The 10,973-nt window shown below is 43.4% G+C and overlaps 1 protein-coding gene across 3 annotated transcripts in view; it reads left to right on the forward strand.

Moving 5' to 3' along the window:
• The window catches only part of zfhx4 (zinc finger homeobox 4), a 102,304-nt gene extending 91,979 nt beyond the window's left edge, over positions 1-10,325 (forward strand). For all 3 annotated transcript variants that reach the window (XM_084710327.1, XM_084710326.1, XM_084710328.1), the window contains exons 11-12: positions 69-5,483; positions 5,978-10,325. In XM_084710327.1, coding sequence (XP_084566453.1) covers positions 69-5,483; positions 5,978-7,539 — 6,977 coding nt within the window. In that variant the 3' untranslated portion in view covers positions 7,540-10,325. The remainder of the gene's footprint in view (positions 1-68; positions 5,484-5,977) is intronic.
• Positions 10,326-10,973: the final 648 nt, after the last annotated feature.

A 10,973-nucleotide genomic window follows, 5' to 3' on the forward strand; every position in this document is an offset into this window, starting at 1 on the left:
TTGCCATTATCAGAAAAAAAGTAAATGACGCAATGTACTATACTTCAATTTATATTTTCTCTTTTTAGGAAACATCTCAAAAGATGAGCTGACCTCTCAAGACAAGAATGAGTTGGATCTTCAGGGTGAGGAACTCAAGCCCCCAAAGGAGGCCTCAGAGGCCCCAGGCTGGAAGAGAGCCAGTGGGTTAGGACATGATAGCAAGTCCCCTGATACCCTACAGGACCATCTCAGTGAGCTCCAAAGGCTCCAGCAGCAACAGCAGCAGCTCTCAGTATCTGATCGTCATGTCTACAAATATCGTTGCAACCACTGCAGCCTGGCCTTCAAGACAATGCAGAAGCTTCAGATACATTCCCAGTACCATGCCATCAGAGCAGCCACAATGTGCAGCCTTTGCCAGCGCAGCTTCAGGACATTCCTGGCTCTCAGGAAGCACTTGGAAAATGGACACCCTGAACTTAGTGAAGCTGAGGTGCAGCAACTCATAGGAAATCTTCCACTGAATGGAGATATCACTGAGAGTGAGGCCAGGGCCTTGGAGGAAGCTCAGGCCTTTGAACATGACTTGGACAAAGATGATGAAATGGACCAGGAAGAGAAACCCAGTCCTACAGGAAGTGACAGTAGCTCTCTGCTTGATGACATGGGAGCAGAACCAAAACGGACCCTACCATTTAGGAAAGGGCCCAACTTTACAATGGAGAAATTTTTGGACCCTTCTCGGCCTTACAAGTGCACAGTATGTAAGGAGTCCTTCACCCAGAAGAACATCCTACTTGTCCACTACAATTCAGTTTCCCACCTGCATAAGTTGAAGAAGGTTCTTCAAGAGGCGTCAAGCCCAGTTCCACAAGAGACAAGCAACAGCATTGACAACAAACCATTCAAATGCAATATTTGCAATGTTGCCTACAGCCAAAGCTCAACACTTGAAATTCACATGAGGTCAGTACTACACCAGACCAAAGCCAGAACAGCCAAAACTGAAATAAGCAGCAGTAGCACTGGTACTAGTGGTCCAGTACCTGCCAAAAGCCCAGCCCCAAGCACACAAGGGAACAACAGCAACTCAGACACTGCTAGAAGTGGAACACCCTCTGCAAACAGAGAAAACACTGTGGAACCCAAAGAAGCTAACAGCAGCAACAGCGCAAAACAAACAACAACTACTGACCATGTTTCGGCACAGGCAAGCAGCCACCAGTCAGCGCAGTCCTCAGCCCAACTGCAAATGCAGCTTCAACATGAACTCCAGCAACAGGCTGCCTTCTTTCAGCCTCAGTTCCTTAATCCAGCTTTCTTCCCCCATTTTCCAATGACCCCAGAAGCACTGCTGCAATTCCAACAGCCACAGTTCCTCTTCCCCTTCTACATCCCAGGAGCAGAATTCAACCTTAGCCCAGAACTTGCGCTGCACTCAGCAGCAGCTTTTGGAATGCCTGGCCTTACTGGGTCATTCCTGGAGGACCTAAAGCAGCAGATGCAACAACAGCATCAGCTGCAGCAGGCTCAAGCCCAGCAACAGGCTCAGCAGCAGCAACAGCAGCAAGCCTCTCAGACGCAGTCACAAATTCAGCAACAGAAAAACCAGCAACTGCAGAACCACAAAACCAAAATGGAGTGCAGCACTGTGTCAGTTTCAGAAATTCAGATGTCACGAGAGGCAGAGGACCACCTAGAAAAACAAGAAAACAGAGCAAAGATGGAAAATGCAGGTGAAGCATTAAGTGATGGAGGAAAAGACAACAAAGACCCTAAAAAGTCAAAATTCCCAGAGCCATTGATTCCTCCTCCACGAATTGTGTCAGGAGCAAGGGGCAATGCAGCCAAAGCACTGCTGGAGAACTTTGGATTTGAACTGGTCATCCAGTACAATGAAAACAGACAAAAGAACCAAAAGAAAAACAAAGATGGAGTTGAACAAACGGAAATGAACACTGATAAGCTTGAGTGTGGGATGTGTGGAAAACTCTTCTCCAATATGCTTATTCTCAAAAGCCACCAGGAACATGTGCATAGTCACTTTTTCCCATATGTGGAGCTGGAAAAGTTTGCCCAACAGTACAGAGAAGCCTATGACAAACTCTATCCAATAAACCCTGCCTCACCTGAGACTCCTCCACCACCACCTCCGCCACCTCCTCCTCCGCCTCCTCCTGCTCCAGCCCCAGTTACAGCCCCTCAACCTCCATCAACATCAATGAGCAAGCCCCAAACCCCAGTACCCTCACCAGTTCCTGTCTCCCATCAGACCTCACACCCACATACACCAACACACCAACACCAACCCTCTCACCAGGCACCACCACCTCAACCACCACCCCCTCCTCCACCGCCTACTGCTCCTCCTGCACCTCCCCAAGTGCAGCTCCCTGTTCCCTTGGATTTGCCCCTTTTTCCACCTCTAATGATGCAGTCCGTCCAGCACCCAGGCCTTCCCCCTCAGCTGGCCCTCCAACTGCCCACTATGGACTCTCTTTCCACAGACCTTACGCAGCTCTGCCAGCAACAGTTAGGTCTTGATCCAAACTTCCTCCGCCAGTCCCAGTTTAAGCGACCACGCACCCGTATCACAGACGACCAGCTTAAGATCCTCCGTGCCAACTTTGACATCAACAATTCTCCCAATGAAGAGCAAATTCAGGAGATGTCAGAGAAGTCTGGCTTGCCCCAAAAAGTCATAAAGCACTGGTTCCGTAACACTCTATTCAAAGAGAGGCAGCGGAGTAAAGACTCTCCCTATAATTTTAATATTCCTCCCATTACTACATTGGAAGATATTCGAATGGAAACCCAGCTCAGCACCCATGAATACTACAGAACTGACTCATCTGTCAACAAGAGGTCCTCCAGGACCAGATTCACTGATTACCAGTTGAGGATACTTCAAGATTTCTTTGACACTAATGCCTATCCAAAGGATGATGAGATTGAGCAGCTTTCAACTGTGCTCAACCTACCAACCAGGGTCATTGTGGTATGGTTCCAGAATGCTCGCCAGAAAGCTCGCAAGAGCTATGAAAACCAGGCAGATTCCAAAGACAATGAGAAAAAAGAGCTGACTAATGAGCGATACATCCGAACCAGCAACATGCAGTACCAGTGTAAAAAGTGCAACATTGTGTTCCCACGCATCTTTGACCTTATCACTCACCAGAAAAAACTATGTTATAAGGATGAGGATGAGGAAGGTAATGAGGAAAACTGTGAGGAATACACAGATGATGTTGAGCAAGGGTCAGCTAAGATTTCCCAGTCACCTTTGGAGCTACCCAGACAGTCCCACGGAACTGCCACCAGTTCTGGCTCAAGCTCCCCTGTGATGGCCTCTCCTCGTGCCAGCATGGGCAAAACTTCCCCAAAGCCAGACATTGCCCCTGAAACTGAACCCAAACAAACTGAGACTGCCTCCTCGCCAGTTATCAAGACATTACCAGAGCCCAGACCATCTAAGGCTTGCACACCTCAGCCACCTCCTCAGAAAGCTCCCCAGCCACAGATGTCAAGACCCCATTCCCAGCCACAGGCAGCTGCAGTGCCCTCAAGTCCACTCTCCCTGGCCCTTTCCTCACTCACTAACAGTCTCCCCCATCAGATGCTTCAGTACCAGTGTGACCAGTGTAAGATTGCATTCCCCACTGTGGAGCTATGGCAGGAGCACCAGCACATGCATTTTCTGGCTGCCCAGAACCAATTCCTTCACTCTCAATTCCTTGAAAGACCTATTGATATGCCCTATATGATATTTGACCCCAACAACCCCTTAATGGCTAGCCAGCTCTTATCTGGTGGGCTCTCCCAAATCCCTTCTCAGGGTAGCTCTGGTTTGGCCTCTGCTGCAGGCTCTGGAGCGATGAAGAGAAAACTGGATGACAAGGACGAAGGTGCTAACGATAAAGATGGTGGAAACAGTAGTGAAGAGCAACACAGAGATAAACGTTTGAGAACCACCATCACACCAGAACAACTGGAGATTCTCTATGACAAATACCTACTTGACTCTAACCCTACAAGGAAGATGTTGGACCACATTGCACGAGAAGTTGGCTTGAAAAAGAGAGTTGTGCAAGTTTGGTTCCAAAACACCCGTGCAAGAGAGAGAAAAGGGCAGTTTAGGGCTATAGGGCCATCTCAGTCCCACAAGAAATGCCCCTTTTGTAGAGCACTGTTCAAGGCTAAATCTGCTCTAGATAGCCACATACGATCTAGACACTGGCATGAGGCTAAGCAGGCAGGCTTTAGCTTGCCACCAAGCCCAATGATGAATCAAGACAATGAAAGAGGTGAAAGCCCAAATAAGTATAATTTCTTTGACTACCCACCGCTGCCTACTAAGACTGAGCCAAATGAGTATGAGCTGCCTGCTGCATCCTCAACTCCAGTCAAACCATCTGAGGCACAAGTAAAAAACTTCTTAAGCCCTTCATCCTTAAAAGCTGAAAACTGTGATGAAACTGAAGGGCCTAATATTAATTCAGCAGAAGTCTCATCTTATGATCTCAGTAAAATGGACTTTGATGAGACATCATCAATTAATACAGCCATTAGTGATGCTACAACTGGAGATGAGGGTAATAACAATGAGGTTGAGAGCTTCACAGCCAATGGAGGGGACAAGTTGAGTGACAGCAAGAGTGGCCTGGCATCAAATTCTGATGGTGGCAATGAAAGGTTCCAATTCAGCATGGTGAGCCCTGCCCTCAGCTTCTCTGGAAAAGACTGTGACTCTTATATTAGCTCCAGAGATGATGAAATGGATGAAAACAATGACAGGAGTGAATCATCAAGCCTTGCTGATCCCAGTTCCCCAAGTCCCTTTGGGGCAGGAAACCCCTTCAACAAATCCGGGAAAGGCAGCAACGCTGGGGATAGGCCAGGCCACAAACGATTCAGGACCCAGATGAGTAACCTGCAACTGAAAGTCCTCAAAGCCTGTTTTAGCGACTACCGCACTCCTACAATGCAAGAGTGTGAGATGCTGGGCAATGAGATTGGACTCCCCAAGCGAGTTGTCCAGGTGTGGTTCCAGAACGCCCGTGCTAAAGAAAAGAAATTCAAGATTAACATTGGAAAGCCATTCATGATAAGTCAAGGCTCACCAGAGGGGCCCAGACCTGAGTGTACTTTGTGTGGTGTGAAGTACACTGCCCGGATGTCCGTCAGAGACCACATCTTCTCCAAACAGCACATCACCAAAGTGCAAGAAACCCTGGGAAACCAGGTAGATAGAGAAAAGGACTACCTAGCACCAACCACTGTCCGTCAGCTGATGGCCCAGCAAGAGCTGGACCGCATGAAGAAAGCTGGTGAGGGACTCAGCCTGCCTGGCCAGCAGCAACAGACTTCAGTGGACAACAGTAATGCACTTCATGGCCTCAGCCTACCCTCAGGCTACCCAGGGTTATCTGGCCTTCCGCCAGTGCTACTTCCTGGGGTCAATGGGCCATCATCACTTCCTGTTTTCCCACCCAACACACCTGGTGAGTTAGTATGACAGTGAAAAAAGTTAAATAGACTAGAAGCTTTATAAACTGAGCTTTATCATGCACTATTTTATTCTACTATACTGCTGTTTATTCTGTATCACAGTGGTGTTTGTCAAAAGTCTTATTTTTTAAAACTATTTTAAAAATGGTGGGAGTTAGTGCATGCATAATGTCATCATGAGAGTTGAATTGCTAATTGATAATTCAGAGATTTTTTACAACAAATGTGTCTATATCATGACTTTTGTTTGTGTTGTTTGTTTTTCCCCTTACTGTAGGTTTGGTATATTTATATTATAATATATTGGCAGATTGAAATTATCATAAAGCGCATGTGACAGTTTTGATCCATAACAAAATCTTAACAAGTCTCAGCCAGTGACAAATTAAGCATCTTTATCTTGTCATGCAAACTAATTTCCATAGTGATTTGGGGTTGAATATTTAAATATTGAATATTTCCATATTTATATACCACTGTATTTCAGCTTTAGCGTCTCCCGGTGCTGGCATGCTTGGGTTCCCTACACCAGCCACCCCCTCTCCTGCCATGTCTCTCAGCACTACCCCAACCAAGACTCTTCTGCAGACTCCTCCTCCTCCTCCTCCACCTCCTCCTCCTCCTCCTGTTCCCTCCACACCTTTGGCAGCAGTAAATCATACAGAGCAGCAAGCTAAAGAGAGAGAGAGAGACAGCAGCAAGAAACCAGGGGATAAGCCACCTCAGATGAAGGTGAAGGAACGAGAGAATGAGAGCGGCTCACGCCCTGAGACCCCCAGCATGGCCAAGAAAAGGGAGAAACCATGTCCAGCTCCAGGGAAACCAGGAATTGAGACTCCACTGGACGCCACACAGCTCCAGGCACTTCAGAATGCTCTTGCCACAGGTGATCCCAGTTCTTTCCTGGGAGGGCAGTTCTTGCCATACTTTTTACCTGGATTTCCCAACTGCTTCTCCCCCCAGCTTCCTCGAGGGGTCCAAACAGGGGGCTACTTCCCACCACTGTGTGGAATGGAGAGCCTGTTTCCATACGGCCCAGCAGCAGTCCCACAAGCTGCCATGGCTGCTGGCCTCTCCCCGACCGCTCTCCTGCAGCAGTACCAGCAGTCTCTCCAGGATTCACTGCAGAAGCAACAACAGCAGCAGCAGAAACAACTTGAGCAGCAGCAGAAACAACAGCAGCAGCAGCAGCAGAAACCAACCCCTGTGAAGACACCCCAGAGCATACAGAGCACCACCACCAACTCCTTCAAACCAAAAGAAGCTATAGATGCTAAGGATGACACCAACAAAGGCTCTTCAACAGAAAGCACAAAAGAAGAACCGAAAACAGATACCAAAAGTACCATGGATTTTCCAGACGCTTTTATTGTACCGTCCGTCAAGCATGAGTTTATATGCAGGAAGTGCCAGATGATTTTTGCTGATGAAGATTCAGTGGTGCGTCATCAGAAGTCCTTCTGTTACTTCGGACATCCTTTTACTGACCCGCAAGAGACAGTGCTTCGAAAGGCAGTGAGCAACTACACTTGTGTTGCCTGCAACGTGGTTGTTAACGGGAATGAAGCACTTGGCCAACACCTTCAGTCGAGCTTGCACAAAGAGAAAACAATCAAACAAGCAATGAGAAATGCCAAAGAGCATACTAGATTATTACCTCACTCTGTCTGCTCCCCTACTCCTAACACCACATCTACCTCGCAGTCTGCAGCTTCTTCTAATAACACCTTTCCTCATCTCTCTCACTTGTCCATGAAGTCCTGGCCAAATGTCCTGTTCCAGGCCACCACAGCCCGGAAAGCTGCTTCCTCCTCCCCGTCTGCCTCTCCTCCTCCCCCCCTCTCCTCACCTTCAACGGTTACCTCAACTTCCTGCAGCACCTCAGGGGTTCCAACCTCACTACCCACCGAGAGTTGTTCAGATGAGTCTGACAATGAGCTAAGCCAGAAGCTGGATGACTTAGATAACGCGTTGGAAGTCAAGGCTAAGGCGGCCTCTGGCCTAGACGCGAGCTTCAGTAGTATCAGAATGGATATGTTCAGTGTGTAGGAGTGACAAAAGGATCCCTTGCTTAAAGAAAAAAATAAGACTTTTTAAACTGCAGTTCCAAAGTTTCTCTTAACCCAAAAAATTACAGTACCAAATGATTGACTCAGGATTGTTTTTCCCATATTGATATGCTGGCAAGATATTGATTGATTTTTGTTATGGACAGAACTGTTGCAGATGCTTGACTGAGCTTATATTGTATACAAAAACATGGAGTAGGAAAAAATCCCACAGGCTCCCTTGGGGGGGCTTGTTTCAAGCCAAAAACTCTCACGATAGCAAATTGCACCTCAGCTGGATTGTTTTCCAAATGCTAGCATGTACTGTATGGGATGACGATCCAGAACCCTCAAAGAGAATCTCTCTTAGTTTAGATAGGTGTAATTCAGTAGCTTTAAATTCTCAGGTCAGAACATAACATTTCTCATTTGTTAAAGCAGCAACAAGCCTGGGTACACTTGGCTTATAACCAAAACATGTCAAGCTTTATCGGACGCATTTCCTTGATGTGTATAGAGTACCAAGAGACAATATTACTGTTACAGTGGACGATGTGCATATCCTTTTAGTTTTGCCCTACAAAGACAGTATGGTTTTGCCACTGAGGGAATTTAGAATGGTGAAGTAAATGTGTATGATGCCCCTGTGTTTGCCAGTTTGTATTACAACAAGCTGTATCTATTTCCCACCCCCTTTTTTCTTGTAGTATATACTAATCTGTGCCAACTCTTACCCTCTCACTTTTACCTCTGCTCACACCCTTTTCTGAAGAGGTAATAACTCTAGTTTTGATAGACTCTCTCGGATTATGTGAATATAACATTTTTCATTTGTGAATTGCTGTACTGTTACGGTACCTGCTTGTGTCTGGACTATAGTGCACTTATTTTGTTTTTATTTGTCTTTTTATTATTTGATTAGGCCATTTGTTAATTTAATAGAATTTTTTCTGTTTGTATGTATGTATGTTTGTGTTTTAATTATTATTTGTGTCTATTGCAGCAGCATATTGGTCCATATTTGTTACAGGATTGATGCCTAACAATCTAGAGACCTATTTAACAATTGGTGCATCCATGAAAGCAGTACTGTATACTTGAAACTGTTAAGGTACAAGTTGGTCACAATGTTAAAAAAAAGGTATGATCATTTGCTATACGTTTGCAAATATGCTGCTTTAAAAGGGGGACAACAGCATTTTTGTTGTATATTAAAACATTTTCATGTACTTGTAGGACTTAAAACAGTGTTACACCTATACACAGCCATTTAGTGCATAGGTTGACGTCCTCCCATCAGTTCTCTGGGCACTTCTGATGATCTACAGTTAAAGTCGACATTTTAATTTTCCACATTTAGTGATTTCAACATTGCAAAGTATTACCTTACAAAGTTTTGCTGCTACTGTGTAATGTTATTTTGCTTGCCATAAATTCTCTCAACTTTCTACCAGACATAATACTGATCCATTAATTGCTTTGCTTTGCTATTTTTTATTTTATATTATTTTGTTATTTTGCTGTGGAACTAAGAATGTGAAAGCTGTCAAAGGGTGTTCAATTTTTTACGAATCACTTTCTAGTTTGGTAATTGAAACCAATGTGATTCATTCCAAAGTAACAGAAGGCTATTTGTATGAAAGAAAAAGGCTTGTGAACAAAGAAAGCTAAGCTGTTGTACATATTCGTAGTTGGCTGTGCATGGTACAAATTTATTAATATGAAGAAATGCAAAAATGTATTGCTTTTGGTATTTCCTATTCTGAGATGAGCAAGTAGCATGTAATGCAACTGTTTGACAGGTTAAATCAAATCATGCTTAGTTATTGTTTCAAACAATGAAATCAAGTAACATTTCCTCTTATGTTTTATTATTGTAAAGGTGTTTTTTTTTTTTTTTCAAAGTTTTAAAGCAAAATGTCAGTTTTTAATTTTCTGCGTGAGCTTTTTAAATGTCATTATTTGGATTTTTAGTATTTTAACATTTACTTTAATCCTGAAGACACTTTTCGATTGTGTTTCATAAGAGACATCCTGGCCTCCCAAGGTGCAATTCTGCCATTGTACAAACATGAGCGACTGTCCTGATTCCAAAGGCTTTCACAACTCTGGCTTTTTGCCTTTCCCCACTCTGTGGCTCAGCATTATAAGACTGAACTGTCAGCTAGCATCATGTGCTAAGATGCTAGCATCAGACAGGACGCTTTCCACACCAAGGACTGGTAAAAGCTAACAAACCAACAAAAAGGATGGTCCAACAATATAACTGTACATAGATATTGCAACTGCACAGCAGCCAAAAAGAAAAAAAAAAGAACTTTTTAAAAAAAATGGATGGATTGTGTCATGCTTATGGGGACAGCCTTCAAAAGGTTGAAATTGGAATTGTTCTTCTGGATGTCAAAGGGATTTTCATGGCGCAATCATATCCTACACAATATGTACTCTTCAACATCTGGGTTACATAGGAAATGCACCCTGAGGTTTTAATAAGAAGAAGCCCCTATGGCTAAAACTTTAAATAAACTAAACCAAAAATGTTATTGATGTTTTATATATAGAGAGTAGTCGCATTAGTTTTTGTTACTGTACTGTTTGAGGTCTCAACTGTACCGTATCACGGTAATAACATGGTTTTGAAACCTTTTTTTTATTTTGTCACAGACCTGTTGTCATAGTTGAAATGACGTTTATTGTAGATGGTATTTGAACAACTTCTGGAAATAGTTCATCAAGTATGTTTGTTGCTCATTGTTGTGATACATTAAAAACTGTATCTGCAAACCAGTTTGGTCTCATCACATATTATTTATCACAAGTTCACTCTGTAATTTTCTAACATTCTTATCATTAAGTTTGATTAGCTTTTCTTTCATACACCTGATTCATAGATTTATGCATTTAACTCAAAGTTATATGCAAATTATTATAATCTCATGTTGTTATCAAGCATCAAGCATGAAACACTTAAAATCTTTGTGTCCATAAATGTTCCCTTTATGTCATTATTAGGGCTGCAATTAATGATTCTTATTTTCTCGATTAATTGATTAGTTGTTTGGTCCATAAAATTGATCACTACAACCCCAAAGTAACATCCTCAAATGTCTTGTTTTGTCCATAACCCAAAGATACTCAATCTGTCATATAGGACTAAATAAACAAGAAAATATTTTCATTTCAGAAGATGAAATGTGAGAATTTGGACATTTTTTCCTCAAAAAAGCTCAAAGTAATTAATTGATTAACAAAGTAATTGCCGATTAATTTAACAGTTGACAACTAATCAATCAATTGAATAATTGTTGCAGCTCTAGTCATTCTATTACAATTTGATATATATTGTGTATATTCTTATATTATATTACAAAGTTGTATTATTGTTTGATTAGCATATGTGCGCTAGATGAGTGAATATTTTAAACTTAACTCCAT

The sequence above is a fragment of the Lutjanus erythropterus genome, chromosome 21 (assembly GCF_056507025.1).
Source record: "Lutjanus erythropterus isolate fLutEry1 chromosome 21, fLutEry1.hap2, whole genome shotgun sequence".
In the NCBI taxonomy this organism is placed as follows: Eukaryota; Metazoa; Chordata; class Actinopteri; order Lutjaniformes; family Lutjanidae; genus Lutjanus; species Lutjanus erythropterus.